This window comes from Aspergillus pseudodeflectus (genome assembly GCF_044049435.1).
Source record: "Aspergillus pseudodeflectus strain CBS 756.74 chromosome Unknown BJX68scaffold_19, whole genome shotgun sequence".
Classification (NCBI taxonomy): domain Eukaryota; kingdom Fungi; phylum Ascomycota; class Eurotiomycetes; order Eurotiales; family Aspergillaceae; genus Aspergillus; species Aspergillus pseudodeflectus.
Genome location: NW_027263795.1, coordinates 485148 through 507380, shown reverse-complemented (window position 1 = coordinate 507380; position 22233 = coordinate 485148). Strand labels below are relative to the sequence as shown.

Here is a 22233-nt window from a genome sequence, read left to right as displayed (position 1 = left end):
GAAAATGAAAAGAGAAAGAGAAAAAGATGAATAAAACGGAAACGAAAGAGAAACGGGATCGGAATTCCAAGGAACCGAGTCGAGGAGAATATGGGCAGGATGACTAGTCTGCGACAACCGCTTTGCGCGACGTTCGACCTTGGGGACTTGGGCGGAACGATTTCGGAGCTGAAGTCATGTGACCGAAGATGGGGCACGGAGCTCCATATTGAGTTACCTCAGGAGGGACCCGGGGGGAAAGGCGCATCCGAGACGGCCCTAGCGCGGAGGTTCCAAAGTGTACCAGGTATAGGTGCAACGAAGAGAATGCACAGGGAGAGCACGCGGGGAGCAAGGGAGAGGCGAATCCCTTCCCGTGTACATTGTTTCCATCAATAAAACGGTGGAGGACATATTCTGAGCCCTCCAGCTAGCGGATAGCTATTAAGTCCGTGGATTCGGGCAGAGAGAGGCAAGGATAGAGAGCGACAACTCGCATGATCCGAGAAGAGCACAGTAAATTTTTCCCACCACAAAAAGGATCGCCAAGGGAGACGAAATAAAAAAGACGCGACTTACTTGATATGGTCGATAAACGTCGGCTGAAGTGCACTTTAAGTGTAAGCCACAGATACAGCTGCCCTTTTAACACGAAGCAACGAGAGAAGGATGAAAACAAAGTGGTAAAAATAATAGTCGCACGCACAACACCACACAGGGGAAGGGGAGGGAGGAGGGGAAAGAGGGGAGAAGGAGAGAAGGGAAAATAAGAGAAAGGATCGAGGGCAGGAAGGGCAATAGCGGGGGAGCGAAGGGGGGACAAAAAAGAAAGCACAGCTCCAGTGCTCCGTAAGAGCTCTGTGCAGTTCAGCCTGTGTGTCTGACAGACCAGCTCGGACTGAACGCACGCCACAGTGTGATTGGTGTTTCCGTAGAAATCCGAAATGCAGCAACGGCAGTGTTTGGTTGGGTTGGAGTAGGGATCAGAGAGAAGGGCTCACAGTGGCAGTAGCAATGGATAGTGATAATGGTAAAGGATAGGAGGAGGAAGAGAGAGTGGAAGAGAATGCTGGTAGAAGGTGCAAGCACAAGGTCCCTATCGCATCAGCCCTCGATGGGGGGCGATAGAAGCCAAGCCTGAAAAAGGAGGGGGGCATAATAAAACAGAGCCCAATAATAATAAAAACGGAGGAGTAATAATAGAAGGCAGGAGTAAGTAGTAGGGTAGTGGAGAGGAATAAGGCTGGGGAATGGAGGAACCAAGGATGCAGCGCCAGATCTGAACGTCGAGCCTGGACTCTGGAACCTTGGGGACCTCTGGATACTCTGATGGAGTACAATGGAAAGAACGGACGATGTAGAAGTTGTGTTGTTGATGCTGGTTCTGGCATTGGGAGGGCAACACAGGGTGCGAGTGCTGGACGAACTTGAAGAGGAGGATCACATACCCATGTTGATAACAGGCGCGGTCGGCGGGTCGGAAAGAGGGTAGAAGCAAAGAAGTACAGAGGTACGGAGTATCTCTGTGTTAAAAAGGAAGAAGGGAAGGAGGGGGAGGAAGAGAGGAGAGGCAAACGCAGATTACGATGCTTGATTTGACGGTCACAGAAGGTTTGGAGATTTTGGCTTCTGCAAAGACAGGCAGAGAAAAGATCCAATTGGAGAGTTCTCAAGGAAAGTGCAGCAGCGGAATGCACAACATTCAGAGGGGAAGAAGAGTTGGAAGTCGGGATGGGAGTTGGAGAAGTTGGGGGCAGATCCGCTGTGTTTTAACCAACCTGACAGATAAGATCTGATTGTTCCAAGTTCCAGCACTATTCGAGGCCCTTTGTTATTTAATTTGATACATCTCCTCTGTTTGGCATATTTGCCTCATACTGTATTTGACAGAATGCAATTTTAATTGCCCAGAGGCCGGAACCAACTATTCCAAATCTCATCCAGTCTTAGATTAGTTCTGATTCAAGTTGTTACAGTTCCATCCACTATCAGAATACCAGCATCTGATATGTTGGCATTGTTCTTTATATGTAGGAAGAAGCAAGAAACTGGTGTTCTGCCTGAAGCCCCCAACCAAATGTCTTTACCAAGAACAATTACCTACGGAGTATTGTATCACTATACTGGTAGTTTATGCACATTATTACTTCAATATCCTTCCCCTTCCTTTGCAACATCTGGTGAACTTGGATTAAGCAGGTCCTGCTGCTCGAACCTCTCTACTTGAACCTGTTGAACCTTCACTTAAGCCCTTTACTTAGTTAGACCGGCCTTGAAGACCCCCTGGTATCGTCGAGGTTCTTTCGACATTCCTATTAGCTTCATATCGTCCTGGCTGTGGTCTTTCTTATTCCTTTGCGACAATACATAAAAGGTCCTTTTAATCTCGTGGACAGTATCCCAATTAAACTTCAGCTAGCGTAACCTACACAACCAGTAACCAGAAGAATGAGACCAAGTGAAAGAGGAGAAACCCCTACATATAGTGTACTGTCTCTAGAATTGTCTTCGAGTTACCGCGTTGAGGCACAATCCTTGGCTCCGCTCGGACCACCGCTTGTACAGAGTAGTCCGCCCAAATTTCGTCCCATCTCCCAGGCGGTGCTCCATATCCGTTACAACGGCCTGGGGTCAACCACCAATAATCAACATGGCACGTCCGCTCCTCCGTCCACTGCGCTCCTGTCGCAATTCGATCCTATACTCTTTCTGCCGCTCCCCTCGCATATCACTAATCCCGTCGAAATCCGCCGTCCCCAACCAACTCCGCCAACCATCTCGCGATCTCCCGAGCCGCCAACACCGCCTCTATCACTCCCAGCACCACCCCGACCCCCCACCACACGAATACACAAACTCTCAAACAACGATTCTCACCGCAGCCCTCAGGCATGTCCCCACGCACGGCTTTACACGAGACGCCCTCACCCTCGGTGCCCGAGACACAGGCTTCCTAGATGTCTCCATTCAGCTCCTCCCACGCGGCGAATTCGACCTCATCCTCTTCTGGCTCGCGAGTCGCCGCGGCCTCCTCCGCGCAGCGGTCGAGCAGAATGGTCTTTTGAAGTCTACAGACTCCAACTTGGTCTCCGTTGAGGAGAAGACTCGAAAGTTGATTATGGAACGTTTAAGAATGAACACCGAGATCAAGCATCAGTGGCAGGACGTACGTCTTTCTCCTCCTCAGAAGCAAGAAGATCGATACTAACAGCATCAGGCCCTGGCGCTCATGTCCCTTCCATCGCACATCCCCCTCTCCCTTTCCGAACTCCACGCCCTTTCCTCCGACATCCTCCACCTGGCGGGCGATACCTCCGTCGACGCATCCTGGTACACGAAGCGTCTCTCTGTTTCTGCAATCTATGCCTCTTCCGAGGTAGTCATGACTCGAGACTCGAGCCCCGATCTCGCGGCCACAGAGGCCTTTGTCACGCGGCGGATTGAGGATAGCAAGGCGATCGGCGATAAGCTTACCGGGGCGAAGCAGTGTTTGGGATTTATGGGGTCCACGGCGGTTGGACTGGGGAGGAGTTGGGGGTTGAAGATTTGATTATTGCTGAATAGTCTGCGTGATTATTGAGCACGGGTTTACCCAGAAGGTGGTTCTGCTGTATGATTATTGAATGGTGTACATGTATACTATGGAGTAGTAACTTCCTCTTCATACGCATTCTGGGACCGCGGTCTAGTCTTTGAATGCGTCAGTGTATTAATTTATCTATGAGTTGTGTGATTCTTGTCCACCATGTTGTGTACATCTATATGGTACGGGGCCGGAAAGGCAAATAGGGAGCAGTATATGTCTGATTTTATACCTGCCCCCATAGCGTTCGGGATCGTTCTCTCTCGCGGCGGGTCTGGAATTCCAACTGCTCTCTCACCTGTTCAATCCAGCCACCTTCTCCATCCAAGTCGCGCATGGCTTTGCGGTTTTGCGGTAGGTCCCACCACAATCGACCAGCATCAGATAGTTTCAGCGATTCCAAATCCTTCTTTCGCTGCGCCGAGATCGATTTAAGGAGAAGCAGGGTAAGCTTGTTTGGGGAGAGCCCCAGCACTTCCATCTCGCGTAAGACGGACAGCACCTCAGGAATATCGTGGCGACCACGCCAGTAGAAGTAAATCAACTCGTTGTACAGCTCCATGGAGCTACCAAGTACAGCAGACTCGCGACCGAGAGAGTTAATGGTGGACCGGAACTGCGCAATCAACGAAGACTGGGGAAAGTGGAGGTTCAAGAGGCGGAATGTCGAGAGGAGCATCCTGGGATAGAGCTCAGTGACGACAGCCTCGATGGGGATAAACGGTGGGACATCCAGGATGGGAGTGGTGTCAGTTTTGGATTGATCACCGAGCTCGCGTCTACCGGGAAACTCGAGCTCATCAAGCATAGACGAGGTGGCCTCCCGGTTCCCATCTGGTTCAAGGTGTTGTATCATTGAGAATATACTCTCCTTGCATATCTTCCAAATTCGAATTTCTCCCTGTTGCTTATCCTCAGCCGCGCGACAGAGGGCCGACTCAATCTTCAACCCTTCCCGGTTGATAGTCTCTTTGAGCAACTTGAGGTTAAATTTGCCTTTACCCTTTCTGTGGGAAGGTGCCTCTACCTCGAGCCCTCCGGAATCTTCGAAGCCCTCGAATTTCTCAAACTCCTTATACTCTTTGGACATCCCCGGCCGCTCAAACCCCTCGCTGTCAGAATGTAAAGAGCTAGAAGTATTTCCGGGCTCCACAGCATCCATGATTTCCGTCTGTGAATGTATCTTGGCCTCGGACGTCGGACCCTCTGAGACGCCCGAGTTGTTCAGCCGCATATTTGCATCTTGCATGGCGGCATCGAAAATTGAATAGATTTCTTGCATGGGATTCCGATCCGCCATCGACACCCCATCGTAATCCAAGTAGTCTCCTTCCATAACCGACTTTGCATCCACACCGGTATCCTCTTCGAGCTGCTGAAAGAGGGATGCCAACGTTCGTGTCTCGTCAGTGGTCATCTTAGGTTCGATCGTCGTCGCAAGCGGTTCGACTTTCACAACAGGCCTTAGATATTGCTCCACTGACTTGTTCGTCGGATCCGCTGCCAGTCCTTTGCGAGCTTTTCTACGCGCGGCCACAGAGGCTGCTTTCTTTTTGATAAAACTGGTTCGAATAGCTGGAACAGGCTCGCTCGGCAAGTTAAAGTTGTTCTCATGAGTTGGTCCGGATGAGCTGTCATTTTCTGCCCCGGTCTTTGCGGACTCAAAGGGTGAATATTGCGAATAGGGTTGGGACTGGAGTCGCAAGAAGCGCGGCGAGGTGGTGAGTGTGCGGGTTTGATAGAGAAACGGGACAAGAGAATGGCGTGTTTCCTGGACCTGGGCCAGCCAGGTCCAAGTTATGCGCCGCGAAAAGGTCATCTTGTCTGTGGAGATTCCGAGTCGGAGATCAGTTTTTTTCGCCGACGACAAACAAAAAATCAATTTCGGCCAAGGCACTACACACGTGACCACGTGGCTGCCTGCAACGCGTTATCTCTGAAACCCGCGATGCCCACGAGGCGAAGATGGCAAATCCTCCAATCCTCATTCCTACCGATTGCTAGTATTTATGTCACCCACTGCTTGGACATATTGTCTTCTTCATCATGGTTAGTGAGGAACTCTCTGAATTTGAGAAGCAGCGTCTCGCAAACATCGCGGAGCGCGATGCGCTTCTCAAGAAGCTCAGTCTGGACGCGCAATCAGCAGGACTGTTCCCGTCAAAGCCCAAAGGACCATCCGGCGATCAATCAAAGTCCAAGAAGAAGAAGCCTGCGCCCAAAGTGAAGAAGGAAGAATCGCCACTTCCGCGCCGCACTTCATCCCGGCTTCGAGGCATTGCGGCGGATAGCGAGGTCGCGAAGCGGAAAGCGGATGAGGAGTATGATCGCAGGCAGGAGGAGCAGAGGGCAAAGAGGGTCCGCAAGTCAGACCCATTCTCCCTGAACGACATATTTGTTTCAGGCCAAAAGCTGGACGGAGACGCCTTGATTGGAGTGGACGTGATTACAAAGGGGGTCGCTGTGCCATACCAGCGAACTTTTGGAGATGAGGACATCAAGTCCACAACGGATAAGGATCTCAAGGCCGTTCGGAAGGAGATGAGTGGTCTGAGTCTGTGGGAAGCTTGGGAACCTAACCGTATGAACCTCTTTATCTCTATACGAATTTGACGCTGACCACGAGGCGCACATAGGTATCAAACTTACCCCGGAGAGAATATATTCGATGACATTTCATCCATCGGAAGCGAAGCCATTAATCTTTGCTGGAGATAAATTGGGTCACCTCGGAATCCTAGATGGCTCACAGGAGAAGCCTGTATCCGCCTTGAAGAACGAAGAAGACGACGACGACGACGACGATGATCCCGACCCTGTTCTTGTTACCCTCAAGCCACACACGCGCACAATCAGCTCAATGACCATACACCCTTCCAAACCTACACATCTGTATACCGCGAGCTACGACAGCTCCATCCGCGAAATGGATCTTGAGAAGACTTCATCGGTGGAAAAGTATGCTCCAGAATCCACTTCAGAGGACGTCCCAGTATCCGGCATCGACATGGCAGCGGATGATCCAAATACCATTTATTGGACAACTTTAGATGGCGCATTTGGTCGGTACGACATGCGTACCAAGCGACAAAGCTCGGTCGCGACCTGGCAGTTATCCGAAAAGAAAATTGGCGGTTTCTCACTTTACCAGACACATCCGCATTACTTTGCTACCGCCAGTCTCGACCGCACAATGCGCCTCTGGGATCTCCGCAAGCTCTCACATACTGATCCTGCCTCAATCGGCGAACACACGAGCCGCCTATCAGTCTCACATGCCGCCTTCAACAGTGCGGGACAGATAGCAACGTCATCCTACGATGACACCTTGAAGATATACGACTTTAGTGCTCGAGGTATATCTACTTGGAAACCAGGGCACACCCTGGATGACTCGCAAATGAAGCCTGATACCGTTGTAAGACATAACTGTCAAACGGGCCGATGGGTTACCATGTATGTCGCTCCTCCATTCTACCCTCGTTCATCGGTCTTACTAACATGTAATGATTAGCCTCCGTCCTCAATGGCAACTTAACCCACAATCGCCCATACAGCGCTTTTGTATCGGAAACATGAATCGCTTTGTCGACATCTACAGTGGCTCGGGAGACCAGCTCGCTCAACTTGGAGGCGAAGGGATTACTGCAGTTCCAGCCGTTGCGGTATTCCACAGGAGCAAGAATTGGGTTGCTGGTGGCACAGCGAGCGGGAAGATCTGCTTGTGGATGTAGCAATCTCTGTCTCTTTCCTATTATCTTCATCTTCCGACCTTTAGTAAATCCAATCTTGGTGGGATTATTGCGTTCGTTCGTTTTTGGAGTTAGAGCCTCTGATCTATTGTACCCTCTAGTGTATCATCAATATACCTGCCTATCCCACCTTTGCTACAACAGTCATTTCTTCAGTCTAATATGAGGCAGTGCCAATTGAACCTTGCGTCTTACGACGTCCTTAACCATCTTGTCCAATAGCTACACTTTACGGAAATGTGAAAGATCAAGACCAACCACAGAAGTGTCTAACCATCAAAATCGCATGCTCATTTCATCTATGCCGACAGAAGAAAAGCTCGTAGACTATTTACACAGCATATCTAAAGACAACAGCCCCATGTGCAATGCGCAAACAGAAAGTCTGCTCTGTCTGCTAGTGACTCATTGCTAGGGGTAACTCCCGATCCTCACACAGAGGAAGAAACAGCCATCACAACTGCCAGTGGGTATCAACACCATGAGAAAATGCTATTCAAGAAAAAGTGAAAAAGGCAGAGAAAGGGAAGAGCGTTATTCGTGAGCAGGTATGAAGAGGGTGAGAGGTGAGGGAGAGAAAAGAGAGATCAAGAAGTGGTGAAGCATATACACCCGAAGATGCCACAATTTGGCTCGTGTAAAGCTCTTCCTGTTATACAAAACATTGGACAGGACCAGAGTAGAGGCCGGCCCCGAGCTCGTCTGTATTCTGTTGCACCAGGCTCGGTAGGGGGTGTATAGGTTAAGCCGCAGCATAGTGTCACTGGGTTGATAGATTAATGAAGCCGCGCGCGCCTGTCGATCATTGAACCCTGGAACAGGGTCCATGCACACGTAGTTTACCGCACATGGGAAATCATTTGTATTGGATCAGAATTCGTTTCGCAACTCTTCACGTGACTGCTGCTGGCTAGTTTCACGGTCCTTGCCTTTGCGCCTGGATGGCGCAGGCACAAAGTCGAAGAAAGCCCTGTATTTGCTCGTGGTCTCCCTAGTAATACTGGATCGGCGGGACTTGGCAGCGTCGGGATACTCAAGAGAATAGGTCGACGAGTTTTTCGAGCTCCCAGTACTATCCCGAGGTTCAGACCATCTTGGGATCGAGAAGGGTACCCTGGTCTGGTCCCAGGTTGCGGATGACGAACTGGGTGGAGTCTCTTCATCACCCTCGGGGCCATAGTCAGTAGATCGGCGGGGTAGAGAAGGGCGAGAGGTAAAGTATCCGATAGAGTTGCGATGGCTTCCGGTTAGAGATGCAGAGACGGCCTCCGGAGCCGGGGTGGCAGGCTTGGATGGGATTTCGGCATGTATCGTGGAACGCTCCAGGTTATCGACAAGTTCTTCCCACTTTATTTCCAAATTACCGTTGGGACGTTCTGCTTGTTCCGCCCTACTTAGACATTCCTTGGTTCGTTGTTGTAGACGGACCGCCAACTCGTGGAATTTCTGGATCGCGGGGTCGACTTCTTCCAGCGCTGAGAGTCTGGCGGGCGCAACCTCGAGCCATATTCGAATCAAGTTGGCAAAGCTTCGTGCATGGTCAATCAGGAAAGGAAGGCTAGGGAAACCTTCGCGTGATGGCGCGGGTAGGCGGCCAAGGATTTGAATTGGCGTGGCATAGGAGGGCGTGACAATGGGTGCTGGGCGGTCGGCAGGGATTGCGCAGATTGAATCAACAAATTCCCTAAACTCAGACCGATGGCTGACAAGAAACTTGTTCATCGGCTCCATCCAAGGCTCCTTGCTCCCAAACGTCGTCATATTGGCCAAGCCTTGCAGGGCTTTGGCAATTAGGGTCAGAGTGCGTTGGGCGCGGGGACGGGGATGATCTGTCATATAGTTAGAATGTAGAGTATATAACATGGAGTAGGTATACCTTTGAGCATTCCGAACAACTTGGGGTTCAGGATTGCAGGACAAAAGAAGCGAAGGAAGAGAAAGCCAGAGACACTACTGTACGTGACTGAACGAAGGAAATCCCCGTAACGATCATCAGCACAGGCTCTGATATGCCGAAAGATGAGTCGTAACTCCGCAGGACATCGTGATGCAGATCCAGCTATAGACCTCCAAACACTAGTTGTCAAACTGACAAGGTTTTTCCAGTTGCGCTCAAGATCGTCGGACCGATGTATACGAGAAGGATCGACTTCGCATTCCGGGTCTGTGTCATCAATCTCGTGGAGCCGCTCTCCAATGGTTTCCTCCAGATATTCTTTTCCTAAGCGGCGCATGTGGTAATCAAGTGCCTTGGTGAGAAGTGAATTTCCCCGAAAGAGAAGATTCGCCTCGACTGTCGCAGTACGCCCAAGGTCGCGCACCAGCACCTCGCGATCCTGGCCAGACTCTTGCGAGTTGTTGGAATGCAAACGAGTTGTATATCTTAGTCTGTTAGCTGTCGATTCTTTGTGGATACCGTCAATCTCATCTTCAACAAGCGCTGATATCCATTCAACCGTACTTCCAGAGACCTGATAGATGTTCAAGAGCGCCTCGGACAACAAGTTGAGTTCGGAAGACAGGATTTGGGCCATGTTCACGGTGAGACCGTTGGCGAACGAGTGCAAAACCTCGGACATTGGTGTGTACTCGTGAGACATGAGGACAACCGTCTCATCCATCCGAACCCTCATCAACATCTCACCAACACACTGGTCCCTATCATCCAGTATCGGCCACCACTTCTCGGCCTCTACACTCGGTTCAAGATCGTCCAGTCGGATATCTACCCTGCCGTACATGGCATCGTGCGAAGATACTTCGACATCGTCTAATATCCGCATTGGATTTGTATCCTGATTCAAGGCATATGCACCATGTGCTACCAGTGACCAATCACGTTGCGCTGGGTTGAGAGTCTTCACCCTGATAGAGGCCTGAGATAACACAGGAGGAAGGTCATTGAACGTGAAATCTTCTCGCCAGAACGGGTTCGCGGTGCGGTATTTGATCGCCGTTTTTGCTCGGACCTCTCCATCCAAAAGTATCTCTGTGTAATAATCATTAACTGCAACAGTTGTAGATGGGGTGTAATGAGAACGAGATTGCTTCCGACTCCTTGGCGTCTCTTCCGAACCTTGGCCGAATAACTTCGCCTCTGTAACCTTGATAGTGAGCAACCTCTCGATTCTGAACATGTCTGCAAGTGTATCTCTGTTCGTATCAATTGAACTTGGTGTTTTCACGGTCTCATCTTCAGTTGTATTGGCGGGGCCATATAGCTCCGGTGTCGTGAAGGCGCGAAGAAGCACAAACCAGACTTCAAAAAGGACACGGCTCTCTAATGCAAGATAAATTGGGCGAGTCAAACCAGACGCAGAATGCGCTGCATATTGTGGGTATATCGCGATGCAAAACTCGTCCTCTAGGACAGAGGATTCTAGCTGCTGTATTGCACAGCGGGAGAGTTGAGATAGCTGGATGTATGCGACTAGGGTGATATCCGTCTCAGTAAAAAGCCTAAATGCGCCGTTCTCCTGCAGCGTACAGCTGACCTTTTGCCAGGACGAGGACAAAGCGCGCTGCTGGCGAAATGTTGAGATTCTGCGTTCGGAGGACGGTCGCACACCAGAGGCGCTTGGTCGGTCCCAAAGGAGCATCTTGCCCACTTTAATAATAGCGGCGTCCTTTTGGACAGTGCTTTCTGAATTTCTCCGGCGGTCCACCAAGCGACGATCGCTTATTGTGACGGACTGCGGCTTTGTCATCTTATTCTGCACGCCTTTAGGGCGTATTGGCTGCCAACATAACAGAGCCGCAAGCCATGAATCGAAAGTTTCGCTTACATGGGGCCGTAATTCCACTCCAAGGCCCGAAGTGAACGTTGATACACTGAGATAATTGGCTCGAGTATCGGGATCGACGAGAGACCGGACTTGACAACCACGTAGATCCGGTATGAGAGTCTTTGCCAGAGCGGGTTCGCCTTTAGCTTGATATATCAAGCTTCCCATAGCGACATTGATTGCACAGTAACCTGAAGTCCAGGCAGTCGTGGAAGATGTCCGAAAAGAAAGAATCCCATGCATCCTCCCGCACGTCGTCTTCATGAGCTGCAGCACTTTTGAGGCATCCGTATTTGACAATGATGAACCGGGATGACTTGGGACTAACGCTGAGCTTCCAGGAGACCTGCTCAACCGCTGGCGGCTCGGTGTTCGAACAAAATATGTGGGAGATTGTATTGACGGAAACCCAATGGAAGATGCAGCTTGTTCCTCCGGCGTCTTTGGCTGGGGAGTAGTGTTGATCGAGCCCAAGCGGTTTCGTGTCCTGGTGATAAAGGAGCTTGAAGATATATCGCTTCGCTGGTCATCCAAGGTGGTCGTGCGGGACCGCGCGCGTTGGCTCTTCAATTCCGACGGAATCTCATCTTCGTCCCCGGTCGAGTAATATAAATTGAAATCGCGTCGAGATTCTCGATCGGGGGCTCTGGTCCGGGCGGTAGCACGAGGGGACGGGGCAGCGCTTGAAGGGAGATACTCCACTTCAGACAGAGGCGAATGGTTCCCGGGTTCAGTAGAATCGGGCGTCACGGTTCTAATGGTCGTTTCCCTGAAGCTATCCGGATATACCATGCCGTGGCGGTCCTTGGAGGAGGACTTTTTGCTCGGCCGACGTTCCACTGGCCGGCTGTATGCTCCCTGATGCACCGAGTTTCGCTTGTGCCCATTCGAGCTTTCCGACTCCATGTCTACCCAGTGACGCTTCCGGCGAAGTCGCTATAGTGAGACGCAGGCGGGCGGACGTACATATATCGATAATGACCTGGTTATGTTACCTTGCAGCGGCAGGCTGGGATCCAACACACTGCGCAACCGACCTCGAACAATTGAGAGCCTTGGTCGTCCAATGGATCGCTAGATGAACGCATGGAGTCCGGATAGGGGGGAAACTGTAGAGTCGCACATTCGGTCGAGGCCGGGCGTGTCAAAGGGTACAGGCGAGAGCTGAAGAAACGACACGGACCACCGGGAGCACTGTGGGTTTCAGGGGGGCGTCGGGTTAGGAGAGGGAGGAGGTGAGCAGAAGGCGAACGTTAACGACGTGTGATTCGATGGGCGACAGATTGTATAGTCAGAAATAGGGCGGTAGGCGTCGGTCTTGAACGGTCAATTTAACATTGTGGTGTTGGTGTTCTGGTTTGAGCGGGTTAGCTTCTTGGGGAGGGGAAGAATGTGGAGGAGCAGAAAAAGTGGTACGGAAGCACGACAGCCGGCCAGCGCCAGAGTCTGGTTCAACAGCCCGACAGCGTGATATCATTGGACTTAGTAGATGGGGAGGGAAACGCCATACTCGGTGCTCTACTCTATCCGCAGGAGTTCTGGTCTTCTCTGCTAAAAAAGGACGATGTACGAGATCAATTGGTTTGACTGTAGAGGGAGCGACCAATCGATTGATTTTAATTTCGTCCTGATGGCGCGGGTTTGGAAAGCTGCAGATCCCACGTCAAGACGAAATGCCGGGGGGGAATGTTCAAGTACTAGTTTTCCTGGAGATCTTGGTACTTTAAGATTCCTCCCTCTGTTTGTACAACAGGAGGTTTCGGTTGTCGGGTAAGCGAGCGAAGCGGGGAGAGGAGAGAAGGAGAAAGAGGGTGAGTGAGATGCGATGGAGAGATGATGTTGGGCGAAAGGCGAACCGAAGATAGCGACACTACTAATTGCTTGTCACGGTATAGCAGAGGCAAAAGAGGGGACCTCAGAGTCAGCGACTCAGGCTTCAGCACACCCCATAGACTCCTCGTCTGCCGTCTTCTCGAACGATATCAGGCACTCCACTTCCAGTATCCCTTATTCCACTATCGAAGAGCCACAGTATTGTTTTCTGTTTTTCTGTTCCTCGTGTACGGATACACCTCTCTGCAAGTCTTCATACCTTTCCTTCATGCTGCTCAAGCTGACAGGAGTCGATCATCTCTCACTCAAGAGCTGTCAGCATAACAGTGGGATACGAACTGGATGGTTAGTGTTGGGTTCAGGCCTTTGATGACGAGATCCACAGGAATGGCAATGGGTGAAGTTTGTCCCCAGCTAGTCCACAACGATAGATGGCCACAATTCCATGAACTCAATTCGCTTCATTCAGAGTCTCGGAGTGCAGACAATCGGGAGATGCCTGGTAAGGGATCTCGACCCGGTGGTCGCAGCAGCGCAACCAGACAGATTATGAATCGTTAACGGCGTGATTGACGATACTGCAAAGCAGGAATCCAGGACTGAGTCGGTGTGTCGAGAGAGTTGATATACTGCTCTTATTGGAGCCCACTTTGCATTCAGACCCTTTCCGCTCCTGTTCATGGTCGAATCACACCCACTCTTCTGCAGAAACCTCCCACGTCTTGACTCCGATTTTAAGAGGAAGAGAATCCCCTCCCTTTGCCGCTGTTCCGCACGTCCTTCCTTCTTCCCGAACATCCTCGGAGAACAGAATGTGCAGACGGAAGGCTTCAGCTGAATGCTGCTACTTCATCTGTTACCATGCAGGGCATGAGACAAGCTTGAGTGCCGCCGATTGAGACAGATTGATCCATGCCACACTGTCCAAGATTGGAAGTTGGAACAGCTACTCGGTAAGTATAAATAATGCTTTGTAGTTTGCGCTCTGCAGGTCATCGCGGGACGAGAGTGGACATTTCAACGAGCAATCACAACGAAGACTACCCACTCAACCAATCCTGACACTGGGTAGGTCTGCCGCAAGGTTGATTCAGGTTATGGGTTTCCGGGTTGAATACTGATTCATTCAGTCTCCTTCGCAGTGGGTACGTAGATGGATTGCAAATCATATTCCGTTTCTATCTACAACATACTGCTGTTGCAGACTAGAACTCCCTGACTCGCCATATGCAGACGGCTAGACTCTGGGATATACAACTAACGCGGAGGCTGTCTCGCATTCCGCACGCCGTGCCTAGTGATAAAGCTAACCAGAAACCTGATGTTCCTCATCATATATGCGCTTCTCAAGATGAGCGTGCAGTAGGTATTGCTCCAAGATTTTGAAGAATCTTGATCCGATTTCGGCTTTCAGCCACGGCAGCAAGAAACTACCTATGGAGCAGTTGCGGAGTAGCACGATCAATCAGATAAACTACGTGGACGAAAGCGCCCCCGCGCGACCCAAAGTCCAATTTGATTGCCTGAGTTTATTGGTGGGTTGCTCCCACAATCTGACTCGTGTCGTCAGTGACTCGCATCTCTCGTTCTTAAACAAATGAGCCTCGGAAAAGACTCTATAAGTGATGAACTAGTATCACGAACGATTCCTTTACCAATACGTAGCTCCTTACTACTGATATGCTCACTGTAAGACACTTTGCTCTGCACACATTGATGGCCTATCCCAGTCACATGACTGACTGTGATTCATGCCTCAGGCGCCAAAAACCCCAGGATCCCGACAGGTGACCGCCTTGCATCATTCCTGGCGGTCTTGCGGCTCCTGAGCTTCAATCAATGTCATGAGATCGAGACTGGTCATCAGTTGCCGCTGGCGGTCATCTACGACTACGAGAAATCTATAGGCAGCATATCATTTCTATTAGCGAGACAGACATCCTTTCTCATTATCATTTCGCCTGCAATTTACCTCAGGATTCAGCTCCTTATCGTTCTCCAGGAATTACCGCCAACTTTCTTTCAAAGCTAGAACATCTGTCCGCTCGCTTTGGCCACCTTTTGAGGGATCAACCTGGCTTATAGGCAGTTCTTTTCACTAATGACTTTGCCTGTGTGCGCTGATAATAGGAGCGTCCCCCCAGGACTTTAGACCAAGATGATGGCCTCCAACGTTCTCTCTCGATTCCTCCCTCCGAATGGACCTGCATCCGTTTACGAAACGATCCGGCAACATGATGACAACTCGGATGGCTCTGATGTCGAAGAGCGTGCAGGTCTGGCATTTGACGGCGACGTTGACCCAAGGGATCGATTCAGCGATCGCGAGCTTGTGGATGCGATGGCCGACGCCACGAGAGAGGAGTTGTCGAGCCCTCACGATACATTTCTTACTATGCAAAGCACACAGAGGGACCCGCAAGAGATCGCGGAAAACTCTGGTCCTCGCCGCCGTAAATCGAGCAATCCGCGATGGATGCAACCTGCCGAAGATGATGATAATGACGATGACCACGATGACGACGTACCAGCTTCGCTTTTAATGGAGGGCCATCAGGATGACCACGACCTCAAAGCTCGCTTGCCTCCCCCGCCCTCAAACCACTTATCCGATCCAGTACGACGCTCCACTCCTTCTCCCCGCCGCGAGCACGTTCGATGGGATCGGCCACCAAATGACTTGCGCCGGCGAAGTCGTCCAAAGGGCTTGTGGTCTGCCGGCCATCCCAACATGGCCATGATAGACCCGAAAGAAAAGGCTATGTGGATGTGGGCAAATGTCGAGAACCTTGATAACTTCTTGAAGGATGTGTATACATACTTTCTCGGAAACGGGATTTGGTCCATTCTGCTAAACCGAGCATTAAGTCTTCTGTACGTCTACCTTTTCAACAAATCAGGATGATATCTGCTAACGATCTGCAGGACCTTCGCATTCGTCATCGGATTTAGTACTTTTCTTCTGAACTGCATCAATTATCCTCAAGTCCGCGGGAGTAAAAAACTAGATGAAATCCTGCTCCAGCAGTGTACTAAGAACATGTCCTTGTCCTCTACGTTTTTACTTTGGCTATTTTGCCTTTTCTGGATTTGGAAGGTTTTCCAATGCCTGCTGGACATCAGGCGACTCAAGAACATGCACGATTTCTACCATTATTTGCTCAATATTACCGATGCAGAAATACAGACAATTTCCTGGCAGGAAGTCGTTAGCCGACTTATGACCCTGCGAGACTCAAATCCCGCCACCGCTGGTGCGATATCAGCAAAGCACCGCAAATTCATGGGCAGCCAATCGAAACAACGAATGGACGCTCACGATATCGCTAATCGGTTAATGCGGAAAGAGAATTATCTGATTGCATTGGTCAACAAGGACATCTTAGATCTCACACTTCCGGTGCCATTCCTGAGAAACAGGCAACTGTTCTCCCGAACCCTGGAATGGAATATCAACTTGTGCATCATGGACTATGTTTTCAACGAGCAAGGTCAAGTACGCACGCTGTTCCTGAAAGATACCCATCGAAAAGCCCTAAGTGATGGCTTGCGACGACGCTTCATGTTTGCCGGGATTATGAACATATTTGTAGCGCCTTTTATCGTCGTCTACTTTATGATGCATTATTTCTTCCGCTATTTCAACGAATACAAGAAGAACCCTGGCCAAATCTCCTCGCGGCAGTATACGCCACTCGCTGAATGGCAGTTTCGCGAGTTCAATGAGCTGTGGCATCTCTTTGAACGGCGCATCAACATGTCATATCCGTTTGCGACCCGCTATGTGGATCAATTTCCCAAAGACAAAACCGTCCAGGTTGCTGGCTTTGTGGCCTTTGTTTCTGGCGCGCTCACGTCTGTCTTGGCTCTGGCATCCATTATCGACCCAGAATTGTTTCTAGGCTTCGAGTTGACGCACGATAGAACGGTCCTCTTCTACCTGGGTGTCTTTGGATCGATTTGGGCTTTCACCAGAGGAATGGTTCCCGAGGAGACAGACGTATTCGACCCGGAGTATGCCCTTCTCGAGGTCATCAACTTTACTCATTACTGCCCAAGCCATTGGAAAGGAAGACTACACAGCGATGGCGTCCGAAAGGAATTCGCCGTATGCTATCAGATGAAGATTGTCATCTTCTTGGAGGAGATTTTGAGCATGATATTCACTCCCTTTATTCTGTGGTTCAGCCTGCCCAAATGCAGTGAACGCGTGATTGATTTCTTCCGAGAATTCACTGTCCACGTCGATGGCATGGGCTACCTCTGCTCTTTTGCAGTCTTTGATTTCAAGAAGGGCTCAAATGTTATTCCGCAAGAGCACAGCAACCGCAGCACGAGACAGGACCCACGCGCCGACTACTTTTCCACAAAGGATGGCAAAATGCTTGCATCTTATTACGGGTTTCTGGATAACTATGGCGGAGGTCCGCGCACTAATCATCCAAACAAGCGCCAATTCCATCCCCCGCCCACTTTTCCCTCACTTGGGTCTCCATCACTAGCTGGAATGGGCAACATTGGAGAACGATACGACATTTCACAGTCTCGCGCCAGGCCGGCCCCTGCTGTTGCTGGCCAACAATCGATGCTTGGTGCCGGCCGGTTTGGGCTTCCTCCCGCGGGCGATGCTTCGTCGCCTGCTCCCTCAATGCTCCTCGATCCGCATCATCAGCCATCATCGTCAGGGTTCCGAAATGCGAATCGAATCACAACCCACCAACGCCACCGCCCTGCTCGTCCTCCGCCGCCACCAGTATCCGAGTCGGTTGCCGATGATAATGATGAATCGATTCTAGCTACGCACAGGCCTACTTCAATATTACGGACAAGGCCACTGCATGTGACTTCTGGATCGAGTGGTGGTGTAGGTCCCGGCGATAGCAACCTGGAAGACTCCTGGCGAGATAATCTGGCTGGCGAGACAGAAGAAGACGAGGAGGACCCAGATGGCGAAAATGTAGATGCTATTGTAAAGGGTGCCGGGGTTCTAGGGCTGATACAGCAGTTTCAGAAAGCGAACAAGGATAATCGGCCTCGTGCAGCCGTAGGTCTGTAAATGATACGTTTGGATATGGAAGCACCAAGAATTAAGACAAATATATCTATTCACGGTCAATTTGTTGTACTCCAAAGATGTTGGTGAGAGCGTGATACAAGATCCAGAAAGCAGAGGCTTGTAGTATATCCTCCTTATATACGGTATATGGGATTATGAGCCCAATAGGAATTTCTAGAAAGTTGCTGAAAGCAAGACGAAGCACTACTGAGGACACGGCGGTTCTGTGCTCCGTAATTGTGTCTCCACGTACTCCATCCATGATGGCTCCAGGCACCTGCCTTTTCTGAATTCTACTACCTATAGTAGTACGCCTTAGAACTTGGTAGTACCTAGTAATAGATCTCTGATTCTCCGTACGAATCCCTGGCGAGGACTTAGGAGTAAATCAACCTTAGCAAGGCTCTCAAACAATTAAGAAAGGCCGATTGTCCATGTCAAAATGCAATTCTGCAATCTCCTGTGTTTTGACGCTTCTCATTGTTCTCATTGTTCTGATCTGCCGTGGAACCGGTCGATCTTGGATGTCTGAAATACCGTGTAACATTCAGGGTAAAAGGCCTTATCGAGTGCGCAAGGCTGGTTTTGGCCGGTAATATTACGAGGGTCTCAGGGTCGAGTACTAGACCCTTTTTCTTGGTACTGCGGGTGTCCAGTAAACACGAGCAGATCTCAGGACTTGTGATGCAAACGGATTTTACGCCGGAAAGCTCGCTGAAGCTCAATTGATGTAAGGTCCTGTTTACATATTTTCTTCAACTTTCCGAGTCTTGTGTCGACGTACAAGATAGCTGGCTCATGTCTTTGGTGGGATCGCCTTAGCAGCTCCAGTGTTCAGCCACAGGGTCTGGGCGCTCGGCTCCGCTCAGTGCTGTTGCAAACTGACAGCCTTCCAAGAGTTTTAATTAAATCACCTGCAAGAACACACAGGCAACAACACTGCACCGAGGATCTGAGAACCCCCAGACAATTCTGTCCTCGTCTCAGCCTTGCAGCCAGCCCTGTGTTCCAGTCCTTCGACCGAGTCTTTCTTGCGGACCCTGAATCCGCCTACTGTCTCAATTCGATATCCCGCAGCGACGTCGCGACCACAGATTCTAGTGATCGAAATGACCTGAAAAAGTTAGCTCCATCCTATTTTCATTCCCATCGTCGCTCCTTACCAGTCTGTGTCCTCGGTCTTCAGCATTTCGTCTGTCCAGCGCCGCAGCACCGTCGCCTTCATTTCCTGCTTCTAATTTCACGACTCGGTCCCTTCTTGCCTTCCCCTGAGCACCCAGTCGCTTCTGGCTTCATCGTGGAAGATGATGCGTGCCCGTCGATACCGCATTTCCTTGGTGTTTGCCGTCGTTTTTGTCCTTCTTATACTTCACTTTAGCCGGTCCCACGATCAGCCTGCGGCCTTCCAAGTCCCTCCGCCCGCCCCTCCTATCGATCATAAACCTCCGTTCCCTGGTCAGAGCATCGACCGTCCAGTCAAGGATGACGATTATAGTGTCAAGAAGCCAATTGTCCCTCCCCCCGCTCCGGCTCGTCCGGCATCCTCGGAGGAACCTCAACAACAACCGCCTCAGCAGCATCAATCGCCCTACACCTCTGATGAGGTTTCGTCTCCAACGATAAACCGCCCCGACTCTTCGTATGATACACCATCAGAGGATGAGGAACTAGGTCATAAGCCCCAGACGGGCGCGCAGACCCAAGGTATACACGACCATGAAGTCGATGAGGATCTTCCTACGGCTCCTCACTGGAAGCCCACACCTGAGCAACACCCCATTGATCTTAAGACACTAATTAAACTACCTACTGGATCATCCAAATCGCTCCCGCAATTGCAGGCAAAATTCGCAGATGAATCTTCCGCCGACAAGATGCAGCGTCTCCAACAACTCAACACCATCAAAACGGCTTTCCTACATGCCTGGAACGGCTACAAGGTCTCTGCCATGGGCCATGACGAGGTGAAGCCGCTTCGTGGTGGATTCAAGGATCCCTTCAATGGCTGGGGTGCAACCCTTGTTGACTCCTTGGATACTTTGTGGATCATGGATCTGAAGGAGGAGTTTTCCATGGCAGTAGACTTTGTCAAGAAAATCGATTTCACAGTCAGCAAGCGAAAGGAAATTCCGGTATTTGAAACCGTTATTCGCTATCTTGGTGGGTTGCTTGGCGCCTATGACATCTCTGGCCACAAGTACGACGTCCTCTTAGAAAAGGCCGTTGAACTCGCCGAGGTTTTGATGGGTGCTTTCGACACCCCCAATCGGATGCCCACCCTCTACTACAAATGGAACCCGGATTATGCATCTTCTCCTCGCCGAGGAGATTTCAAGGCTGTCCTTGCAGAGCTGGGCTCGCTTTCCCTCGAGTTCACGCGCCTAGCGCAGCTGACGAAGGATGACAAGTACTACGATGCAATTGCTCGGATCACAAACGAGCTTGAGAAATATCAGCATAAAACAAAGCTTCCTGGACTGTGGCCTTTGAACCTCGACGCTTCCGGGTGCCGAAGGCCTGTATACGAACCAGAACTGGAGACTGATGAAGAAGAGGCTTCCGTGGGGCAGCCAGTCAGAGGCCCAGCCATGACTTATGAGACTAGATCCAATTCAACAAGTCCAAAAGCTCTCTACTCAAGAGGTATTCATGAAGACGCGGAGCCCGCCTATTACGGAGATGACGATTCTTCCGACACAGATTCGCTTGGTACTCGGACACCTCCACCGAAGCAGGACTGCTTTGAAGGGCTCAACAACCAGCTTTCAAATACCGACAGGTTTGGTCTTGGGGCTCTCGGTGACTCTACTTATGAGTATTTACCAAAAGAGTACATGCTTCTTGGTGGTAACAATGAACAATACCAGAACATGTACACAAAGGCCATGGATACAGTGCGCGAGCAACTTGTTTACCAACCAATGCTCAAAAACCACCGCGATGTTCGGTTCTTGTCTACAGTCACAATGACCAAGAACCTCGATGCGAACCCCCCGGGTCGCACGACCTTTGCCTACGAAGGTACCCATCTGACATGCTTCGCCGGCGGTATGTTTGCCATCGGCGCAAAGCTCTTTGGGCTCGAGAAGGACCTGCGCCTAGGCAGCCAATTGACGGATGGCTGTGTCTGGGCGTACGAAAGCACCAAGACTGGAATCATGCCGGAAGCGTTCAAATTAGTTCCTTGTGAAAAAGGCGAGCAGTGTGAGTGGAGCGAAGAAGCCTACTATGCGGCCATGGATCCTTACGCTGAAAAGCGGCCGGGGCCACTTGGCAAGCGATCTGCCGAGCCCGAAAAGGGGAATTGGCATGTCAAGGCGATACCCGACTCCCCTACATCAACCGGCAATGAAGGAACTAGCTCAGCCGCCGTTATTGAGGACTTCGATAATCGAAACCCTGACCCAGTCCCAGTCAAGGGAGTACTTTCTCATGAGGAATTCGTCGCAGACAAGATTCTCAACGACCGGCTCCCGCCAGGTATGACTGGGATCTCGTCACGCCAATATCTCCTTCGCCCAGAGGCGATTGAATCTGTATTCATCATGTACCGCCTCACGGGAGACTCCTACTGGCGTGAGAAGGGCTGGAAGATGTTCCAGGCTATTGATAAAGCCACGAAAACCGAGTTGGCCCACTCCGCCATCGCCGATGTTACAGTTGACGATCCACGACCTCTTGATAGCATGGAGTCTTTCTGGCTGGCTGAAACTCTAAAGTACTTTTACCTTTTATTCAGCGACCCGAGCCTGGTGAGCCTTGATGAATACGTGCTGTAAGTGGCCTGTTTTCCACAAAATGCTTTTCACCGACAGACTAACTTACTCCTCCTTAGAAACACTGAGGCGCATCCGTTCAAGCGCCCTGAATACTAACTGATATACCCCATTAATTTGCGACGACTGTGTTAACTGTATGTAAAAGCATTGATACCACTTCGCCAGCATACCTGAATTTTGCTATTGTTCATTTTGAGTGCCCCAAAGGAAATCTTTCTTTCCCTATATATATTATTTTTGTTGTTGTTGCATTCTTACCCTTCGGTCAGCATCCGGCTTGGACTATGCACTATCTAGCAAGGAACGTGTACATAGCTTAAGATCAACTATGATTGAGACCAGCAAGCCGTAAGCGATCCAAAGGCCTCAAAATCATACGTTGTATAGAGTTACTAGAGAGCAGAAGAAACTGGTAGGGCGGGGAAATGTGGGTTTCAGCCACGCGCTTTATTTAGTAATTATTCTT

The 22233-nt window shown here is 50.5% G+C and overlaps 7 protein-coding genes across 7 annotated transcripts; 4 read left to right on the top strand and 3 right to left on the bottom strand.

Moving 5' to 3' along the window:
- Nucleotides 1-667: 667 nt before the first annotated feature.
- BJX68DRAFT_76435 (uncharacterized protein) lies at nucleotides 668-1475 on the bottom strand. The gene is made up of 2 exons (XM_071049730.1): nucleotides 888-1475; nucleotides 668-837 (listed from the first exon to the last, which is right to left on the bottom strand). The coding sequence occupies exon 1, from the start codon at nucleotides 1368-1370 to the stop codon at nucleotides 963-965; it is 408 nt and encodes a 135-aa protein (XP_070899618.1). The 5' UTR covers nucleotides 1371-1475; the 3' UTR covers nucleotides 668-837; nucleotides 888-962.
- Nucleotides 1476-2629: 1154 nt separating this feature from the next.
- Nucleotides 2630-3529, top strand: BJX68DRAFT_266539 (uncharacterized protein; the record flags this gene model as incomplete). Its single annotated transcript, XM_071045527.1, has 2 exons — nucleotides 2630-3145; nucleotides 3197-3529. The coding sequence occupies 2 exons, from the start codon at nucleotides 2630-2632 to the stop codon at nucleotides 3527-3529; spliced, it is 849 nt and encodes a 282-aa protein (XP_070899617.1).
- On the bottom strand, nucleotides 3193-5419 carry BJX68DRAFT_76378 (uncharacterized protein). The gene has a single exon (XM_071049729.1). The coding sequence runs from the start codon at nucleotides 5379-5381 to the stop codon at nucleotides 3789-3791; it is 1593 nt and encodes a 530-aa protein (XP_070899616.1). The 5' UTR covers nucleotides 5382-5419; the 3' UTR covers nucleotides 3193-3788.
- Nucleotides 5420-5504: 85 nt separating this feature from the next.
- BJX68DRAFT_236775 (WD domain protein) lies at nucleotides 5505-7489 on the top strand. Its single transcript, XM_071040074.1, has 3 exons — nucleotides 5505-6143; nucleotides 6199-7018; nucleotides 7077-7489. Exons 1-3 carry the CDS (start codon nucleotides 5609-5611, stop codon nucleotides 7294-7296), a joined length of 1575 nt encoding a protein of 524 aa, XP_070899615.1. The 5' UTR covers nucleotides 5505-5608; the 3' UTR covers nucleotides 7297-7489.
- A 467-nt stretch (nucleotides 7490-7956) lies between these two features.
- Nucleotides 7957-12390, bottom strand: BJX68DRAFT_76353 (GTPase-activating protein BUD2). Its single transcript, XM_071049728.1, has 2 exons — nucleotides 9191-12390; nucleotides 7957-9143 (listed from the first exon to the last, which is right to left on the bottom strand). Exons 1-2 carry the CDS (start codon nucleotides 12003-12005, stop codon nucleotides 8185-8187), a joined length of 3774 nt encoding a protein of 1257 aa, XP_070899614.1. The 5' UTR covers nucleotides 12006-12390; the 3' UTR covers nucleotides 7957-8184.
- A 2368-nt stretch (nucleotides 12391-14758) lies between these two features.
- Nucleotides 14759-18048, top strand: atgI (autophagy protein ATG9). The gene is made up of 2 exons (XM_071040073.1): nucleotides 14759-15806; nucleotides 15858-18048. Exons 1-2 carry the CDS (start codon nucleotides 15091-15093, stop codon nucleotides 17986-17988), a joined length of 2847 nt encoding a protein of 948 aa, XP_070899613.1. The 5' UTR covers nucleotides 14759-15090; the 3' UTR covers nucleotides 17989-18048.
- Nucleotides 18049-18907: 859 nt separating this feature from the next.
- On the top strand, nucleotides 18908-22199 carry BJX68DRAFT_76329 (class I alpha-mannosidase 1A). Its single transcript, XM_071049727.1, has 2 exons — nucleotides 18908-21763; nucleotides 21824-22199. Exons 1-2 carry the CDS (start codon nucleotides 19293-19295, stop codon nucleotides 21861-21863), a joined length of 2511 nt encoding a protein of 836 aa, XP_070899612.1. The 5' UTR covers nucleotides 18908-19292; the 3' UTR covers nucleotides 21864-22199.
- Nucleotides 22200-22233: the final 34 nt, after the last annotated feature.